This window comes from Schistocerca cancellata, chromosome 7 (genome assembly GCF_023864275.1).
Source record: "Schistocerca cancellata isolate TAMUIC-IGC-003103 chromosome 7, iqSchCanc2.1, whole genome shotgun sequence".
NCBI lineage: Eukaryota > Metazoa > Arthropoda > Insecta > Orthoptera > Acrididae > Schistocerca > Schistocerca cancellata.
This window is the reverse complement of record NC_064632.1, coordinates 200,494,238-200,515,578: the sequence shown is the minus strand read 5'-3', so window position 1 is coordinate 200,515,578 and position 21,341 is coordinate 200,494,238. Positions and strand designations below refer to the sequence as shown.

Genomic DNA, 21,341 nt, shown 5'->3' with positions numbered 1-21,341 from the left:
TGCAAAGTATGTCCACACTACCACCACAGTTTTTTTGTGTGTGTTAGACGGATGCTTCCGCAGGAGTTCAATCCACAATTGACGGAACTGAACAGAACTTCAGAACATTCCACAGTGCATTTCAGATGGCAGCATTCACACAGACTTGCAAGAGGACGGAACATCAACGATTCCCGGGAAAAGTTTTGACGTCGATATTGTTGCCGTTGTGTTAAGATCGGAAATAACATCTTTGACTCAGTCTTGTCTTTGAAACAGTATAGTCCCATCTCTGTTTTCACAAAAACAAACAGGTGTACTGTTAGCAGTAAACACAAGTTGTAAATGTTTTTTCTTGTTTAACTGTTTTACGAACATCAGAATGCTATCTATACATGTGTGTTTTGCTTAAATCATATTGAAATGGAAGTAGATGAAGTTTCAAAAGGACGAGAAATAAATGGCCAACCTAATGAAAAGACACGGTCATTCAACGATGAGAAGGAAAATATTCTCTGTGAGAATATGCTAAACCACGTAGCAGTTAACAAGCTTGCGCATTTCAAAAGTCAGCAGGTGGGAGAACCAGAACTGAGCACGCAACAGAAGAGGGATATAGCGAAAGAGCTTCTAATACGGAACCCAGAACAGTTTCTTGCGAGGTTTGGGAACCACCTTGAGGAAGAACATTTAGACTATTTTTCGGGTATAAAATTTGATACGTACGAAATCCAATTTCATCTCAAACAGTTGCGAAGAGGACTCAGCAAGAAAAAGAAACAGGTGAGTGTTTTGCTTAGAGTAAGTTTTGATTGCCGCAGAAGTGTCATTACTTTTAACGTGAACGTATGTGCGGTTGCATAAGCAACTTTTTGAATTTTCGATCTGTTCGCGATGGTGGGTTAACGTTCATGCCGTATGTTAGCAGCATATTATGTTTTTTGGTGATATGTTCGTGCTTTTCAGATAATATACTGCTTTAACTTTTCAGTTGCCGGTGTTTATAATGATATTTCTGTTGTTGTTTTGTCCAGTACTTGTTCGATACGATTCTTCTATTATTTGAGAAGTGGAGACATAGTCACTACAGTTAATGTCATGCAATTACTAATATTGGTATTTAGTTCCATGGTATGTCTTTGTAAACATTTCCAAAATGCTTTGATACTCCCCCCCCCCCCCCTCCCAAATATATATATATATTTATAATTTTGTTCGTAGATCGACATACGAAATAGGAGATATCAAGCCTTAAAGAAATTATTGGATGAAGGAACATACTTCAGTGAGACAGAAATGATGAAGCGAAATCCACTTTTATATGAACAGCTAATTGGGCAGTTCCTCACCAAGAAAGAAATAAGAAATAGAGACAAATGTGATGAAAATGCAAAAACGTAAGTTTATGCAAATCCATATGGAGATGTATTTTTAATAATTGTAAAATAATTGAATTAATTTCTAGTGATATCTTCTGTTATATGTGAATTCTTATTCAACACCTTGTGTAATGTTGCAGATTTCTGTCAGTACTGATGGATCAGCTGGACAGAGAAGAAATAGAGCGTCTGAAACAACAACAAAGAGACGACGAGGAGGCAGCAGTGGAGGAAGTTGATACCAGTGATGAAGAATCAGAAGAAAATAATGAAATAAATGAACAAGATCCAGTGAGGGAGGAAGAAGAAGAAGAAGAAGAGGATGATGATGAGAGTGATAATCAGATGAGTCCTTCACAGAGTGACAGAGAGAATGATGATAATGAGGCTGAGACCAGTCGAAATAGCTCACAAAAGACAAAGAAATTGTCTAGGAAAGAGAAGGAGCTTCTCCGAGAAGAATTTGTCACTAGCATGTATCAGAGTTTTCTTGATGGGAATGATAAGGATTTTGATTACAGGTACAGTGTGCTTCAGTTTTGGCTGTCATACTTTTAAGTCTGTCAGTAGGAAGGAAAAAGTAGCAGTGCTTTGGTTTACTTCTAGACGCCAGGACACTTCCCTTTTTGAGAGCCCTTCTTGGCACAAAGTAACAACGCAGGCGTGATTGAACCATGATATTGACCATCAAGGCATGATCAGACAACATGAGCTGTGTACCTCCTTCCTGGTGGAATTACTGGAACTGATTGGCTGTCTGACCCCCTCCATCTAATAGGCGCTGCTCATGCATTGTTCTTTACATCTCTGGGTGTGTTTAGTGACATCTTGATTTCATAGGTTTATGTTCGTTAATGGGATCATTTGATTTAGTATTAGTATTAAGAAAACAGTCTTAATCATGATTTTTATTTACTTAGTGCCGACCGGTTTCAGTCCAAAAAAAAAAACACGATTAAGACTGTTTTCTTAATAGTAAGTTAATTTATACTAATCACTGTTACTCCAAACCATGGGAACATTTCACCTGGGCACCCAATACACATGATCGTAATACTTTTGAAATGATCATAAAAAGAGAAAAAGAAGGGAATATGGAAAGATAGAAGCAGCTGTTGGAAGGATGGGAAAAGAAGCTAGCATAAATTTAGACTGCACAGCACATGTTGGAGGGCAAGTCAAAATTTCAGAGAATACATTTGAAAACATGAAGAATAACCAGTATTCCAGCAGCGACAACTCTGTCCTGGTCCACACTGACTGCTACCACCATGCAGCAACACAACTCTGTCAACAGCAAGAGTAGTTCTAGGTTATTCTTTGTGGTTTAATATCCCTGGTAATACATGTCAATAAAACAAATGTCGCACTAGAGTAATATGGGACAGTTCTGTTGAATGGATAAATAAAATTCCAATTTAAAAATGATTGTGTTTGTAACAGCAAACAAGGCAACCCTTTTCATCAAAATTGAGTGTCGCATGAGAGAATTAATGAATAGTTTCGGCTGATTCCATATACATATTCCAAGAAGAATTTTGAAATGCTGCTGAAACATCAGAGAAAATGTGCCTCAGGACGCACAGGAGGGACACCCAAATGTATCATCTTTCACTCAAAATGCTGTTGTAGCTTCTCTTGTAGAGTAAAGAGGATTCGTCAGTAGTACCTAAGTATGTTAAGAAAGGAGCCACCATGTACCTGACTAACTTGAAAATACTGGTTAACTATTTTATACGTGTATATTTCGCAGATTTCTTTGGCTGCACAAAATCCAGGAAATTGAAGTAGTATTGGTGTGGGAATAGGTACGGTTTAAATCATAATGACTTTCAAATAGTAACCAAACATGTATTAAAACAGTTATCGCTATTGCCATTACTCTTGCAGCTGCATGTGCTATTACTGTTTACTTTGTTGCTGTGGTTACTACCCTTGCTAAGAAGCTTCAGAGACTTATAACCTTCCATGTATTGAGCTGTATACACATAGGGGATCTTCAAACTCATTGTCATCGGGTTATTGTGCCTCTCGCTCCTATATTTAGTATCACATATTGAAATTGCTTCCCAAGAAGGTGACTTGATGGGCAAAGGTTCTTTAGAGATGCTATTTCCACAAGCAGCAAATTGTGACATACAGCTCTTAGGTTTGTGTGCAGATGTGTAGTGTAGCATTTCAGTCTCAGTGTGCTTTGACTAATGTGCTATTCAAGAGGAGTAAGCTATGCGCTGGTACTGCATTTCACCCTCTCCCTTCTCTCGTCATCATCATACAACCCAAATATAACACCATATTCTAGCCTCATCCATTAGACTCACCTACACTCCTCAAATACTCATAAGATACAACTCTCTCATATCTGAAGGAAAGGGGCCATTTTGTGTGGTGTAAGAAAACCCTTTCTGAAGAGGCCACTCAACTTACCCACTGGGGTCTCTCAGCCAACAATGCTGTACGGCTTTACTTATTACATTTATGCTCATGAGAAAGTGAAGATACATGATCTGGTTTATTGTCTGATATGTCGTCAGCATTAATGGAGATTATGGTAACCTGAGGTCCTGCAAAGGACCATCTCCTTGCAACCAGTGTATGTAATATGGTTCTAGGAAAAAGAAGAATATTTCATCATATGAGGAAGTGGTGACTGCTGTATTGTCATAGAAGAAATTATGCAAATGAAAATAGTTGATAACATTCACAACCTGCAGCTGAGTAATTGTGGGAGCCAGCCATTGGGATGCTGAAGTGAGTGGAATGAGAGTGGTGTGAATCCAATTTGTGACAATGGACAAGGAACTTTTGATGACTCGTACATCACAGCTATCTCAGGGTAATATTGTGATCTGCTACACAATCAGTAGTTACTGTCTGGCAGTATCTGGAGATACTTGGCCGAAACCTTATGTAGTGGAAACTGCTTAACTGGAAACCATTTAGCATAAAACTTGTTAGATAACTTGCTATTAATTGATAAAGTTCCTTGTTTAGATGAATTATTGAATACGTCATCCATTAGCTGTAGCATTTCATTTTTTCTTTCAACTTACCTGATTTTTCATTATTTTTCTGTTAGATTTAGAGCTTTCATACTGTTTTATATCATATGAACTAAAGCGGCAAAACATTATGACCACTACCCACTGCAGGATCAAATGCTGCCTGATGGTGTTATGGCCCCATAATGCCATAAAGGAAGAATATAAGCAGGGCAGAGACAAATGGGGAATCATTCTAGTTCCCTATGGGGAAATCTGCTGACAAAGGGTAGGTTGTTATAGCATGGCACCTGGGAACGGGCACCTCAGAAGAGACAAAGTTGGTCGGCTGTGTGCATATGTGGAAAGTTATTGAAAGACAGTGAAACCACAGGTAGGAGACAAGGTGTTGGACACACATGCCATCACAGAATGTGGAGGTCAGAGGATTGTCTGTTGTATAGACAATGATCAGTAATAAAGCTGACAACATAGTACAATGTTAGTGTCGGCACATGTGTTACACAGCTTATCTTTCAACACATATTGTTGAACATAGAACTTTGTATAAAACAATCCTGTGCGTTCCCACACAGTAGTTACATTTGTAGTGGGCAAGGGATTATCAAGACTGGACCACGGATCACTGGAATCGTGTCACCTGGTCAGATGGCTCACATTTCTTGTTAAGCCAGGTCGATGGTCATGTCCGGATATCCTGTCATCTAGTGAAACAGTTGCTCAAAACATGCTCTGTGCCACAGACACAGGGCACTTGGGCCAGTGTTATGCTATTCACCTTGGCTGCCATTAGACCTGTGGTAGTAATCAGAGGTGCCATACAGCTGTGAATTACATGAAAATTATTGCAGATTACCTGCATCGATTCATACTTGATGTCTTCCTCATAGCAGTTGTTTTTCCAGTAGGAAAACTGCCCATATTAAAAGGCCAGAATCATGCTTGATAGTGAGCTCAAATTGATGTCTTGGCCACGAATGCCTGATCTGAAACCAACAGAACACACCTGGTATGCTGTTGGGCACCAGCTCTGTGCTCACAAACCAACAGCTCTTAATTTACTGAGACCTATGCATAGACTTCTGGTGCCACAGACCTCGAGAAACCTATCAAGGACTATTCAGATCCACGCCACGCTGAACCACTGCTGCACTTCATTCCAAGGGTGGACCGATATGCTGTTGAGTAGAGGTCATAATGTTTTGGCTCATCGTTTAGTGTGCATGCATGGGGGTGGGGGGGGTGCATGAGAGAGAGAGAGAGAGAGAGAGACTGACTTTGTTTCTTTCGCTATACATATGTTTCCCCACACAGCAGCAAGGTGGATGGTAATCCAGACTATGAGTGCCTGGCAGTTCGCACACAAGATGAGGAAGAAAAGTATTTTGATGCCGAATCACCAGAGATTTTATCAGGAGATGAAGACAATACCTGTGCCATGCAGCAGGGTAATCGCTGTGACGATGATGATGAAGAAGATGAACTAGATTTATTCATGAAAAACTTGAAACCTGAAGCAACACCAAGTGACCTTGCTACTGAAATGGAGAAAATATAAATCAGAAGTTTTGTGATATATATGTAGACCATAGAATGGTTCATTGTTTACTATTGGACAGAGAGATTATTGGAGGAGTATGGCAGCAAATTATGGAGACTGATACTCAGTAAAGATTGAGGCACTGTTATTAAGACAGGTTTAATGATGTTGACAAGTTCTGCAAAGTTATTGTTTCCACATTTGGAAAAATCAATAAATGTTTCAACTGTAACCATTCGCCTGATTTGATTTCATTCAATACATTTATTGCCCAGTGGCATGTCTTCAGTTTTTGTATTGGCATTAGGCTTGCAATGACCATGCGAAATTGCGCACATTCACTTAAATGATTTAAATCATACCTGCAGAAGTCCATTCCATTGATAGCATTTTCATTCTTTTTTCTCCCCATAAAATACAATTATTTATGTTTGTATGATTAATTCTAATTTTGAGATATTGATTGGACTGTGGACACGTGTCCTCTTCCATATTTACCCTTTTTCTATAATTTAAAACCATAGTTTTTCAAGAGTCAAATGAAAGTACTGTGAGTACTTTTCTCACATCTCCACATCATGCGTTAATCTTTTTTATTTAGCAATTTTACCATTTGTTAATTAAGGTGTATTATAAATAAGACATTCATGGTATGATTGTGCACACTTAGTGTTCCTTTAAATTGGTGTTACAGTTATTCATAAGTAATGTCTCTGTTGTAACTAGATCCATGATAAATATCAAATAACTACAGAGAAGTAATTTGGTGCACAAAAATTCACAATCCAAATGAATTTTGTCCATAATATACTTCTATCTCTTGACTTTCTGAAATGGTATTTAACTGGATTGTTGGTAACTCAGAAACTTAATTTTGCAACTTCTTCTTAGAGAAAGATTAATGCAGTGAAATATAATGTTTGTTTTCAGTTCAGTCTCACTAATTTTAGCCACACTTCAAAGGACTGTATTTATTTACTTTTTATCTGTTGTTCTATGTACAGTGTACATAATCTTTTTTATGTGAATATTGTAAATAAATTACGAATAAAACAATAATTTTACATACTTTTGTCTGATTATCAGTTGGTGATACAAAATAAGTATAAGAAGAAAATAAGAAAAGATTACATCAGTTGGCTCCCATCTTTAAATATTCTTAAGTATATCCCATATTGGAAGAAAAGACAGGCTGACACTCATAAAAGTTTAAAGAAATATGAGTAGTGATGTCACTCTGTACCAAGAAAAACAGAAAAGTATCAGTGGAGTGCAATAACTGAATAACTGACACTGAAATTTCAGCTCTGACAGTGACCTACAGGGATGCGAAAAGTCAGCAGTTGGCCCAGGCCGAAGGCGGGGCGGGCTAGAAAAGGTGGGTAAAAGACGAAGAGACCACAAAAGGAGAAAAAGAAATAAAAAGTGAATATGTATGATGCATGATTTCAGAGGTTTTAGTGATGTGGCTTATAAGTCCTTTATGGTGTTTTTTTTTTTTTTGGTGTCAGTTTGCCTGAACAACAAAATACACAATCATAGTAATTATGAAATGATTGTAAAAGGGATAAAGAAGGAAATCTGGAAAGAAAGAAACAGGTGATGGAGGGATTGAAGGAGAGGTAAAGTTAGACTATGTTGTGGTCGGGGGGGGGGGGGGGGGGGGGGGGGGCTGATCAGGCTGTTCAGAATGTCCAGAAATGAGAATCCTTAATTTTGGGTTTGTATTGGAGGGGGGGGAGAGAAACAAATATGACATTTGTGCTGTTATGTTGCAGTGATCATACCGTTCATCCAGCTAACCACGCATACTTTCATGAATTATGTTCCATTCACTATGTTTGTCTTTGCATTGTGCTGGTAGTATGTTCTAGGTGTGGTAGTGCTCAAGTCGAATCATAGAAGCGGGTCACTGTGCCACTCACATGGTAAAATCATTGAGGTGCAGTACCGAACTAGTCTGACAAACTGAAGTTTTGCGGACAGTGGTGTCAGTGTTATTTTGCTACTGTATGTCATGACACTAACATATATTCACATTTTGTTCTGAGCTTGCTAATAATTAAGTAAATCAAATGCAACAAACGCTTGATTATCTGGGCACAGATTGTCAATGCATAGATAGTGATATGTGTAAAAATAAAAAATGAAGCCTAAATATTCTGTTATAATTTAAAAAAAAATTATTTACAATATAAATTTCTGAATGTGGTAATGTAGGTCACAAAAGCATCCACAATTAGTTTAAAAAACAATGCCTATAAACCAGGTTTTGAGTAGCTGCTGTTCTCTTATAGTTCTTTATTATTTACCAGTAAAGAATGGTGTGTGTGTGTGTGTGTGTGTGTGTGTGTGTGTGTGTGAAGAGAGAGAGAGAGAGAGAGAGAGAGAGATAGATTTTCCCCATCGACAGTTCAGTGGTCAGTCATGGTAAATTTGTGATTATTGGCAAATGACATCATAGTTTGCTGTACTCTTCCCACATATGTGCAAGTGTGCAGACAACAATGCTGTTTGGCACCCTAAAACAATCATTGCCACCAGGTGTATGAGAATATGTGACACAAAGCCAACCACAAAAATTTTCATATTAAAGCCAAAGCTAAGCAGGCATTGTCTACTCATTGCACACTTAGTGCAACAAGATTGATGTCAGATTGTTGTGTCACTAAATCACCTTTTTTGAGCTTCTGATTGTATGTAAGCATTGCATTTATCATTGGTCAGTGAGGTGCTATGAAGGTTTTGCATGTGTGTAGTTTGTTTCCTTATTCCATAAATCGAGTTTACTGCCTTTCTCAAATACTGCATGTTACTTGATGTGGGCTGCTTGTGTATCAGTCACACCTTTCATTAAATACTCTTAAATAAACACATATATTCTAAAAAATTTAAATCAATGAAATCACAGGATTTACCCAACATTATTTCAACAGAGTTTTTATGAATTATGTTGGACTGATCTAATGATGGCTTAGAGCCCCCAGCTGCTAACAACAATAAACTGTTACTGGATTTAAGTGGCTTAAAATTTATTCAGTGTCCTCCTGAACACTTACATAATTGCCTGACTGTAGTATTGCCTCCAGCATAGAAAACAGAGGGCTAGACTGTTCTCCGGGGTCACACAGCATGAGTAAAACTTAACTTATAGTAGATGAAACATAAGCATGGCACCTCACAAGGCTTGGCACTTAGTTAGTCCCTGTTTTTGATTGACGCATAAGTCAAAGACTCAAAAAACAAACAGTGGAAAATCCAGGATGGAATGTAACAATATTACGAAAAGGAAAGATGCCACTCACCATACATCGGCGACTCAGCATCTCCACTATATGGTGAGTGGCCACTTTCCTTTTCATAATATTGTTTCAAAAACTCAAAAGTAATTTGAAGTTGTTGGTTTATTTATTTATCTGAAGAAAGAACTGTGGCTTGACTGAACTAGTCACCCAAAATAATAACTGAACAAGTATGTAACAGTTTCACATCTTTTCAGCATTATAAAACCTATATTTATGGTTACAAACTAATAAAAGTGAAGAGCTTTATTCTACCACAACAATTTTAATTCATGTGTTTATTGTTGGGCATACGTTAAGAGTCTTCAAATTGCAAGAATAATTATACAAAGGTTTCTAAATTACTGCATATCAACACAGCTCTCCAGCATAATTCAAAACAAATGACAATAGTTATGGTGGAATATCAAGTTCTTTTATATAGTTTATTACACTGCCAGGAAATCTTCAGGACGACTCTTGAATGCATGTGTGGGACATGTTCATACTACATGAGCAATTGTCTGTTGTTCAGCACCAGAGTCATATGGCGGTGCTGAAAATTGGACCCATTTCTGGAGTGTGTCTGCACATCTTCAGAAGCTTGTTCGAACATGATTCAGAATAATCTAAATTGCCTGAGGCTGGTTAAATCTGGGAGGCTTCTCCTGGATGCAGGACAATTTCAGGCATTGTGCAGGACAGATATGTTGCCAGTGGCAAGAATTCTGTCTGTGATAAGAGTGGGATGTCTTGGAAGGTCAGGGTTATCAACAAATTTTTGATATTCACATAGTAGCAAACTCCTCTGACTGCTAAGGTGGAATATGACTCAAGATAGATAACCAGTAAGTAGATTGAATTGACACACTAACAACGTGCATGGATTTTTTAAGTAGTACACCTATCTTTTCCACAAATGGATTATTAAACCAGACAGACACACAGTACTCTGCCATTGAGTACGGTATATGAATCTGAGTGCCGATACTGAAAGAGTGTCTGCTGATGATCCCCAACTATTGCCACAGAGCTTATAAAGATTGTTATTTGTGCCTTTGAGCTTGATGCTTGCATTAAAAGGAAGTGTCCTGTCTAATTTTAACAATTTGTGTAAGGAGGCAAAGCTGTAAATCTCCGACATTTTAAATGTATCTTATAAACTCTTTCTGTAAGTTATTCAGACATTTGGATTCTGGGTTTATACGTCTTCATTACCATTCTAGGATACAATGTTCACCATTATACAATACAGAGTTCACTAATAATAAGCCACATGCAAATAAACAATGCATTTGCCAGAAATCACCTACAATGTTACTCTTAAAACACAATATTATGGAATCTACCCACATCCTGTACCTCGCAGGACATTGTAAACTTGATATTTGTGACAATAATAAAATTCAGTTGCAACTGAAATGCAATTTATGTTATACAAGGCACAAAAATAAGTTATTTGCATTTCACCTCCTACTCTAGAGTTCAGAATGTGACTCTAGTACAACTGAGGGAGGAAACTGTGAATCCCTTCAAATCATGAGACATTATTATCATTGATATTATTATTATTATTATTATTATTATTATTATTATTTTACCCTCTTCCATTATGGTATACTTAGGCTCATTCTGCATCTGTGAATGTTGTTCTCAATTATGGTGATTAACTGTAATGATTTAAAAGTAGTCAGTATATTCATTTGAAAGCTGGGTCTCTGGTAATATGCAAATAGTGTATATTAAGTGAATAGTGTAGCTGAAGGTAAAAAGGGACATTTTTGATAAAACAGCTCTTCTAATAACTGCCAATGTATAAATTTGCCGGGATCATTGTTCTTGATTTTAAAAAAAATTGACCACCTATAACTGTGCATCACGTCTACAAAAATTCTCTCTTTCTGCACTCCTTTTTATAGGATGTCAACATGATGGGAATGAGGATGTGAAGAAAATATGTGTGTATCCTTTTGTTTTTTCACTTTCGAAACATCAAATTCAACAGTGGTGTCTCAATATTAATGACAATGGCTATTCGGAGTTTAGCTTTTCCTTCGTTAATAGACTTCATATAAATGTAACTTTACGTAGCACCATAGATACATCCTGATGTTTCATTCTTGATATCAGCAGAGGCAGAGAGATTGGTTGTTTAAATAAGTGAAACTTTAAGCTTTGAGAACTGCGATCGCTTCAAAAATGTATCACTTGAAAAATCTGAGTCTCCCATTCACTTCTACAAATGTTTCAATAACTGAGCATTGGGTTCTGTTCCGGCGTAACGTCAAGTGCTGGTACGTCGTCCAGGAACATTACAGCAGAGAGGGCTGTGAGACGCTGACAGCCAATAGTACACTGACAGACCCCTCTCTAAGACGACACTGACACAGGATCGGCATCTAGGCCAAGAGAATATAAGCCCCACTCTATCTGGCCCCAGCCCGAGTTGAAGATGAGCTATCCTACGAACTTAAGAACTGTATTGTTTTGCTAGTATTAGAATTGTATATACTGAAGGACATTGATTATTTGGCTGTCCCCATTTGCTTGCGACACACGCCTTTGTGAATACGCAAAGTTAAGTATTGCCATTTATCTTAATGTAATAAACTCTATTAATATGATTTGCTTGAATTGTTGTCTAATGATCCGAGAAAGCAGGTTTACTACGCACCCTGTATTAGATGAGTGGGCAGAACATAACAGGTTCAGGGTCTACATAGGATATTATTGGTTTATGGGTAAAAATATGGAAAAATCAAAAACAACCCGGTACATGAAGAACTGGGTAAAAGAAATGGAAAAGAATCAGGGTGGGAAGGAGACAGAGACCAGGACTCGAACCCAGCTGCTCCACTTCTTTAGAATGGTTACCTTATCCGTCTTGACATGCTTTCTGTCAGACCCAAAATCCCAAGCTTTCTGCATGCTGAACTGCAATGATGTCCACACATTAACCCCTTACTTGCAGTTTTCTTATTCCTGTGGGTGTTGTGTATCCACGGTGTATCTTCTGAGAGATATGTCTGACAGAAAAGACATCACTTATATCTATAATTCTATGGGCATGATGGTTGTTTGATGAGAAAGCAATACCTGAACTCCTATGGGAGACAAATCTGTGAGTAGGGGGTTTAATGGGCAGGGTTCATTGTGGAGAGGTCAATGGAAAGTTGAGAATTTGGGTTTTGACAGAAAGCATATCTAGATGGCCAAAGCAGGTAAGTCAACCATTTTAGAGAAGTGGAGCATCTGGATTCAACTCCCGGTCTGGCATAAATTTTCAATTCTCATTGTTGCATTGTCGCAATACCCTGAGCAGTTGGAAGTCATTATTTCCTTCCTATCTCTTTATCACCCCATTCCCTTTCCTGTCCACCTAATTAGCCATTCTTTCAGCACATTATCTGGACAGTCAGACTGAAGATTTCAGAAGTTCTAATAGTTAGCAGGCAATTAGTAGTGTTTTATAAAGCTGTATGACAAGCAATAATATTCTGTAAATAAAACTGTGTATCTAATGGTGTAAAAGATATTCTTTGAAAAATACCACTGTATTCAAGTAATCAAGCATTGCACATTCCATCCTGGATTTTCCATTGTTTGATTCAAGTAAATTTTAAGTTACGGATAGCAGTTAAACAGCAAATATACAGTAAAACTGAGGAGACGGCAGATTTTTTTCAGAGCAACAGCTTTCCTACTAATTTACTCAGTTAAATTTGGATGGCACAACATGATCAGCATTAAGCAGTATAGTGATAGACTATTGTTAATTCAGTGTATACATTATGTATTTATGATGTCTTTGTTTTGACTCATTCTGCATCTCTGAAGGTTCTTCTTCTTGAAGGGACCTAAAAAAACACAATGAATGAATAAATGAACATAAATAAGTGCAATAAAAACAATGAAGTCCATTAGATGTCAACACACTGCCATGATTAGCTTCTGTCAAATCTTAACTGATGACTCTATATTGTTACCAGACAAAAAAAAGTGATTGGCGTGCTTGTCAGAGACCCAGCTTCAATTTTCATCTGAGGAGAACATTTTTTTTGGATTTTCCATGTACCATACATTTTAATGGAATAAGAAATGGATGAAATTAATCAATGTTTGAATGTATAGCACCAGCCTAATTAAAATCAGATTTCCTGGGCCATCACATCCAATACTGGTACTGATGATCACTCCAAAACCAACTGAGGAATACACCTCTTGTCACTAAGAACTGTTGAAGGTATTAATCAGCTACTTCGACAAGGCTATTACGTCCTAAAATCATGCACTGAAATGAACTCCATTCCGTCTAACATTTTGCCCACCACAAATAGAATAGCTTTTTGTCACACACTACCCCCAATATCCATGACGACATGATCAGACCCTAGCTCCTCCTGCATCCGTTTCCCTACCCTGTAGTTCCTTCCCCTATGACTATCCTCAGTGTAAAACTTGTCCTACGCACCCCTACTATCACCAGTGAGACCAATGCTGTCACTGGCAAACATATCCTATCCAAGGGAGAGCCACCTGTGAAACAACACGTGTTGTGTACCAGCTGTTATGAAAACACTGCTTGGTCTTCTCCACTGGTATGACTGCCACCAAGTTATCAGTTAAGGTGAAAGGGAATAGACAGAGGGTGAATTTTGGTACTGTGCTGCAACATGGCAGTCATGATTTCAGTGCCCGACACTAGTGTCTCAGAACTCGACAGGTGGGAATTGGCATTACAGCAAGTGCTTGGTCTTGCCAACCACATGGCCTAAAATTGCGTTATTTCTATGGTGTCAGCATTTATTTTCAGTAACTATTCCTTTTCTTCACTCCCTTTTATTTTTCTACATCTTTCAGTTTTTGATCTGTCTATTTCTCCCCACCTATCTACTACATGTCATGCACTTAGCTTCCCACTTATTACTGCCCTTTTGCACAATGATTTTTCTTAAATTTTTTTCCTCCCTGTAACCTCTGTCTTACTTTGCTTCCCTATCTTCCACATCTAATTTCTCAGGTTTCCAAATCTCATATGGCACAGACACCAACAATCAGTCTTTCCTTCTCACCCGGTGCAGTAAGTCTCCCCTGCCCCAGGGCTCTTGGGAACATTCCATAACTCTCCCAATTTCTTAACCTCGCCAGTCCTTTTCCTTCATCCCTCTTCTTTTCCTTTCAAGTGTTCTGCCAAAAGATGCACACTGAATACAAGTAATTTAAATTCACTGTTCCTAGTGTTACCAACAGATCATAGAAAGTAATAATAGAAGGTAAATACCAAATGTGCTTTTCTTTTTTTCTCATTCCTAGAAATTTACTTTCATTTATAACTCAGAATCTTCAGTTTTTACAATGAGTCAATAGTTCAGCAAGCTTTCTTTTATTAAGCAAATGAGTGATATATTGTGACTGTGTGACTAAGTGTGTAAGTACCAAATATAAATATGGAGCTGATCAGAGGGTATTTTCAGTCAATGTGTCTTTTAGCTTTGGCAATAATTTGTGAATGTGAAAAATGGCACATTGCACCATGGTTTGGAATATACACTCCTGGAAATTGAAATAAGAACACCGTGAATTCATTGTCCCAGGAAGGGGGAACTTTATTGACACATTCCTGGGGTCAGATACATCACATGATCACACTGACAGAACCACAGGCACATAGACACAGGCAACAGAGCATGCACAATGTCGGCACTAGTACAGTGTATAACCACCTTTCGCAGCAATGCAGGCTGCTATTCTCCCATGGAGACGATCGTAGAGATGCTGGATGTAGTCCTGTGGAACGGCTTGCCATGCCATTTCCACCTGGCGCCTCAGTTGGACCAGCGTTCGTGCTGGACGTGCAGACCGCGTGAGACGACGCTTCATCCAGTCCCAAACATGCTCAATGGGGGACAGATCCGGAGATCTTGCTGGCCGGGGTAGTTGACTTACACCTTGTAGAGCACGTTGGGTGGCACGGGATACATGCGGACGTGCGTTGTCCTGTTGGAACAGCAAGTTCCCTTGCCGGTCTAGGAATGGTAGAACGATGGGTTCGATGACGGTTTGGATGTACCGTGCACTATTCAGTGTCCCCTCAACGATCACCAGTGGTGTACGGCCAGTGTAGGAGATCGCTCCCCACACCATGATGCCGGGTGTTGGCCCTGTGTGCCTTGGTCGTATGCAGTCCTGATTGTGGCGCTCACCTCCACGGCGCCAAACACGCATACGACCATCATTGGCACCAAGGCAGAAGCGACTCTCATCGCTGAAGACGGCACGTCTCCATTCGTCCCTCCATTTACGCCTGTCGCAACACCACTGGAGGCGGGCTGCACGATGTTGGGGCGTGAGCGGAAGACGGCCTAACGGTGTGCGGGACCGTAGCCCAGCTTCATGGAGACGGTTGCGAATAGTCCTCGCCGATACCCCAGGAGCAACAGTGTCCCTAATTTGTTGGGAAGTGGCGGTGCGGTCCCCTACGGCACTGCGTAGGATCCTACGGTCTTGGCGTGCATCCGTGCGTCGCTGCGGTCCGGTCCCAGGTCGACGGGCACGTGCACCTTCCGCCGACCACTGGCGACAACATCGGTGTACTGTGGAGACCTCACGCCCCACGTGTTGAGCAATTTGGCGGTACGTCCACCCGGCCTCCCGCATGCCCACTATACGCCCTCGCTCAAAGTCCGTCAACTGCACATACGGTTCACGTCCACGCTGTCGCGGCGTGCTACCAGTGTTAAAGACTGCGATGGAGCTCTGTATGCCACGGCAAACTGGCTGACACTGACGGCGGCGGTGCACAAATGCTGCGCAGCTAGCGCCATTCGACGACCAACACCGCGGTTCCTGGTGTGTCCGCTGTGCCGTGCGTGTGATCATTGCTTGTACAGCCCTCTCGCAGTGTCCGGAGCAAGTATGGTGGGTCTGACACACCGGTGTCAATGTGTTCTTTTTTCCATTTCCAGGAGTGTATATTAAGTGTAGGTCTTCCTATATATAAATGGCCTGGTAAGTCAGTTCACTGGTCAGAGAAATGCCACTATCAATGTGATCATGATCACTAAAACACTACACTCTTCAAACTATCATCAGGTTGCAGAAAACTTAATTTTTTTAAAGAATAAATATTGTTGTTCCTTTATTAGCAGCAGTACCACATGCTATATCATCTAAGGATGGAAATATATTTATCTGTTTATAAGATATGGGTAAACTGCCTCCACCCCGATTCTTTAAAGAAGTAACTTCTACATATAGAATATCTTCACACATCTCATTATTTTACAATTGAGTAATATGCGCTACTGGGTAAGTATAATCTGGCTAAATTGCACTCTGTTTTAAGAAAAGCTAGTTTTACATGCATCTTAATGTTTATGATGTCATATCACTTGAACTATATGTTGTACAATGATACAACCGTGCAGATACAGTCCACGGTATATGTAGATACTGTCTGCAAAATGTGTTTGAAATATAGTATGCGGTAAAGAAGTAATAAATTAAACAGCAGTGTAGTAAGTGATAAACTTTTTCCTTGTATTATTTTGTAGGGGGTGTCAGCTAAAAAGGTTTCAAAGAGGTTTGAAATTATGTGCAAGGTTTGTTGTAAATTGGTCATGTTATCATTTGCAAATACTGGTTGACTATAGTCTGGGTTATATGCTGCCTCAAGACATATACACAGCTTCTAACTTAAATACTTGAGTTATTGTGTTGAACCTTTATTGTAAGGTTATGCCTTTTACTCATGAGAGTATGACAGATTTTTAAATTTGGTCAGTAATAGTATGAAATAATGAAAATCAAATTTTTGTTGCCCCTGAAAGACATTATATGGGCAACCTGCAAGTGGGCTCAGGTGACCCTCTTAGTCATTTATTCACATATTTTTTATGTCTATGTCAAAAATAAGTTTCTAGGCTGTAAAAATGTTATCAACTCACCAAAACAGAGACAGAAAATGAATATAAAAAAGTAAATCAGTAAGGAAAACAAGGAAGATCAGGACTTAGTGCACCTTCACATCAATAAGAAATGCAAAAAAAGAAAATGAGCAGAAGTATCTAAGTGCTGCACAATCTCAATAGTTGTGAGAGAGCATATCAAGTTTCTTTTATTAATGTGACCAGTATTAATAATTACAGGTGGTCCAGTTACTTAGGTAAATACATAGGCCTAGTGATGCTCTTGTTAACATTCCACAAATAGCAGAAAGCTATCACTTGGAAGGAATTATAATAAAAATCCCTTGTCTAAATGTCAGCATCCATTTTGAGGGTGCATTTTACAGTATATTTGGCTCAATGAATTTTCGATTCAAATACACTTAACACAAGAATGAACAATAGCGTTTAACCAGCTCAATTACATGCTATGGGGGGGGGGGGGGGAGACTTTATTCTTATTGGGATGACTAATTTCTGATCAGTTCACTCTAAGGTATCATAATATAGATACTGTAGATAACACAAATGTTGGACAAAAATGTGGAAATACTATGAGAAATGCATGCTTGCAAAAACAAAGATGCTACTCAAGCCTGTAGGTTAGACTGCTGTATTTGACCATGAACAGTGCCTGTGCAATGTTCTCAATATGTTGTAAGTAGACCCATGGTCAGAACAGTGTTCTGTCTAATTGTGAGTGCATTATATTGGAGCTAAGTGAATTCGAATGTTGGCGAACTGTTGCTGCTCATATGCATTTTCTGTGTTTCAAGAGGCACCATATCCAAGATTTGTACTGCACACAGGTAAAGCAGAACATCATCATCCTCTGAGTCACAATGCAGATAAATGTGTGTATTGTGTAAATGTGAGTGACAGTAATTGAAGAGGATTGTGAAGAAAAACAATGACAGCTGCAAAAGTCACTCCAGAACCAAATGTTGTGCTTGTGCACTCTATCAGCACCAAAACAACAACATTAAGGGTGCTCCATAAGCAGGGAATTGCAGGTAGGGTGACTATGCATTCCAAATTTCACTGCAAAGTTCCACATTTTGATACATTTTAAACTGTCCTGGGTGAGGCCAGGTTTGTCCCATATAACGTGTTTTAGATTTTTTTTTTTTTTTTCCCCACATGTATTCAGATTTCAGGTAACCATTCATCTTATGTTACTCATCTCAGCTTTTTGATTGTTGGTTCAGCTGTTGTATTTATAGGTTACGTTATACACATCAATTTACTCTAGTGTAGTCTGTGGTTGTAAGTGAAAAATGAGGTTTCAGAAAGTGAATATGACTCACAATAAGACAGTGGCAAAAAGAAGAGGACTAAATTGGGAAGTATCTCCAAAACTAAAAAGCATTTATATGAATACAATTTGAAGTCGAAAATGGAGGCACCATTCTTGGAATCATGTGCAAGTAACAGGTTGAAAGCCATGTGTTCAATGTGTAATAAGACTTTAATGCTGGTCATAGTGGTTTTAATAACATTACTGAACATGTGACTGGGCAAGAACACAAAAACAATGTGAGCCTCTCAGTGAAGAACAAGACAATAACTTCATTTTTTGGATCAAATTCTGATTTTTCTGTAATGGAATCCCCTAAAAAACAGTTAGAACAACAAATATCAGCTAGGTTTTTGGGTTCAAAGCTATGATCTGTCTTAATCTTCTACCAGCAGAAAATATGCAATTAATGGAGTTAGGGTTTATACACTGGTATGAAACAGTATTGGAGTAGTTGATATCTAGGTTTTATTTTTCAGTAAATAATGTATTCTGTAAAATGAGTATCATGTCTCTTGAGAAGAAGACTGATTTCATCTCTGTTCTGAAAATGCCTCAGGTATTAAATTTAGAAAATAGAATAGATGTTGATGAATTGTATAAATAACAAAAGTAAAGAATTGAGTAAGTAAATGAATGGCAATTCTAAAAGTCCTTCCAGTAGAAAAACGTTTATTCTCAGTTCCACCAAGAAATTCATTTACTGAAAGAATAGTCAGCCACGGACTAAGGTTGTGGACAGAAAGTAGCAGAACTTCAAGTGAATATAATTATAATGTAGAGCGTAAAGACTTTCCCCATGATAAGAAAATTTTGGTATGCACAGGAAGCAACAAGAAATATTCTTTTACACAGAAATAATGTGTGTTATGTGTATGAATGCAAGTTGCAAGAAATAATATGTGTATTTCTAAAAATAAATCATGTCAAATATATTTATAATCATGAAACAGCAATTTGAATACTGATTTTTTATGTTAGATAACCGTAAATTGTATTTTTAGAAACCATATTTCTATGAATAAGGGAAGGAAGAGAACATAAATATGGATTTAATTACATGTTGTACTGTGTCCCTCAAAATCCTGAAATGCACCTCTTTTATGGCACTCTTATCCCTCATCCTACTCCTACAGAAGTGGTCACTCTAATTGCAGGGCAAGCTAAAATTCGAAAACTACTCACTATGGAGCAAGTCATTTGGTTAGATGAGTCTTGTTTCACAGTGTTTCCAGCTTCTGGCCGAGTTTACGTACCAAGAGTGAAACAAGATGGGTTTTGCTGATAATTTGGGCAGCCGTATCATGGTATTCCATGGTCCCCAAGCTTGCTCTGCAAGGTCACGTTACTGCCAAAGATTGCGTGACAACTTGGGCTGATCAGGTCCATCCCATGGTCCAGTGTTTGTTACCCAATGGTGATTCAGTGTTTCAAGATGACAGTGCTCTTGCTCACTCAGCTTGTATCATCCAAGACTGGTTTTGTGAGTATGATGGTGAATTGCCACATCTTACATAGCCACCAGTCACCAGATCTTAATATTATTGAGTCTTTCTGGTCTACTTTGCAAAGAAGGGTGCATGATTGCTATCCACTTCCATCATTGACACCTGGACTTGCCGCTATTTTGCAGGAAAAATGTTATGAGATTCCCTTCATAGCCATACAGGACTTGTATTTATCCAGTCCAAGATCACTGGAAATTGTTTCGAATGCATACAATTTCCCTACACTGTGTTAGGTATGGTTATACTTAAACTTCCTCTCTTTAACATGTTATAACATGGAAACTAATTACCATATTAGTACCAAACTTAATACCATTAATGTCAAGAACAAGGGGAAGAGAAATGATGCAGAATTCAATTCAATTGAAACACTTTTAATGTACTGCTGTGGTACCTCATACCAAAACATAACGGTTCCATTACTACTACAAATGGAGCTTAATATTGCACCCATCAGTAACCAGATGAGTCTAAAAGCCCAGGAGTGCATTCTGCACAGCAAAATGAAGCATGTCCGTAGGTACGATGTCCACTTCTCCTAATATGCAGTACTTCAGATCAGCACTTGTGTGAATATTCCCCTGGTAAACCCTGTCTTTCAGGTAGCTCCACAACCAGAAATCACAAGGAGTGAGATCAGATGACTGTACTGACCCAGCATTTGGAAATGGTTGGCTGATAATTTGATCATTCCCAGATATGTTTCAGAGAAGCAGGTGAACATTACGAGCGTTGTGCGGTGGGCCCCCATGTTGCATTAAAACTACTGAGTTCAAAACATCTCTCTGCTGTAGGGCAGGTATGACATGCTGGTGAATCATATCACAGTAATGCTGGCCAGTCACACTGCACATCTTTGGTCCTTGAGTGCCAAATTGTTCAAAAAAGAATGGGCCAATGGTGAATGTAGCTGTGAAGCCACACCATATGCTGACACATTTACCATACAGAGGAACTTCATGCACAGTGACTGGAGATGAACATCCCACAAATGGCAATTCTGTGTGTTCACCTCACCCGTCAGAGAAAAATGAGCTCCATCTGTCCATAGGATAGTCCAGCGCCAGCCCTCATCAACTTCAGTCTTTCTGAGAAAGTGGAGAGCAAAGTCAACACATCGTTTTGTGTCCTGTGGTACAAGCCGCTGTACGATATGCATTTAGTACAGATACCATTTGAGAATGGTTCGAAGCACCTTCCATACAGTGGACCACGGGATGTCAACTGTTGCGACACAGCACACACACTGCCTGACGATCGGGAATTGCATGCAGCGTTGTCTGCCATAGCAACAGCAATTTCGTCAACCACCTGTGGTGCAACCACTCATCAGTCTCTTCCTGGAGCGACACTCAGTTCTTCAGCTGATTCGAACTACTTCATCATGCTCTGTTCAGCAGGTGGAGAAA

At 39.0% G+C, this 21,341-nt stretch overlaps 1 protein-coding gene across 2 annotated transcripts; it reads left to right on the top strand.

Moving 5' to 3' along the window:
- Positions 1-245: 245 nt before the first annotated feature.
- On the top strand, positions 246-6,927 carry LOC126092188 (coiled-coil domain-containing protein 97). Of its 2 annotated transcripts, none has more exons than XM_049907667.1 (4): positions 246-762; positions 1,201-1,376; positions 1,499-1,879; positions 5,675-6,927. In XM_049907667.1, the coding sequence occupies exons 1-4, from the start codon at positions 403-405 to the stop codon at positions 5,916-5,918; spliced, it is 1,161 nt and encodes a 386-aa protein (XP_049763624.1). In that variant the 5' UTR covers positions 246-402; the 3' UTR covers positions 5,919-6,927. The 2 variants fall into 2 exon arrangements, with proteins under 2 accessions (XP_049763624.1, XP_049763625.1); XM_049907668.1 differs by having other exon boundaries at positions 5,678-6,926.
- Positions 6,928-21,341: the final 14,414 nt, after the last annotated feature.

Bases quoted from the DNA above. Each gene is read 5' to 3' on its own strand.
- LOC126092188 (XM_049907667.1), top strand. From the start codon at position 403: ATGGAAGTAGATGAAGTTTCAAAAGGACGAGAAATAAATGGCCAACCT. The intron at 1,377-1,498 runs GTAAGTTTATGC...GTAATGTTGCAG, and splicing joins TGTGATGAAAATGCAAAAAC to ATTTCTGTCAGTACTGATGG. The intron at 1,880-5,674 runs GTACAGTGTGCT...TTCCCCACACAG, and splicing joins GATAAGGATTTTGATTACAG to CAGCAAGGTGGATGGTAATC.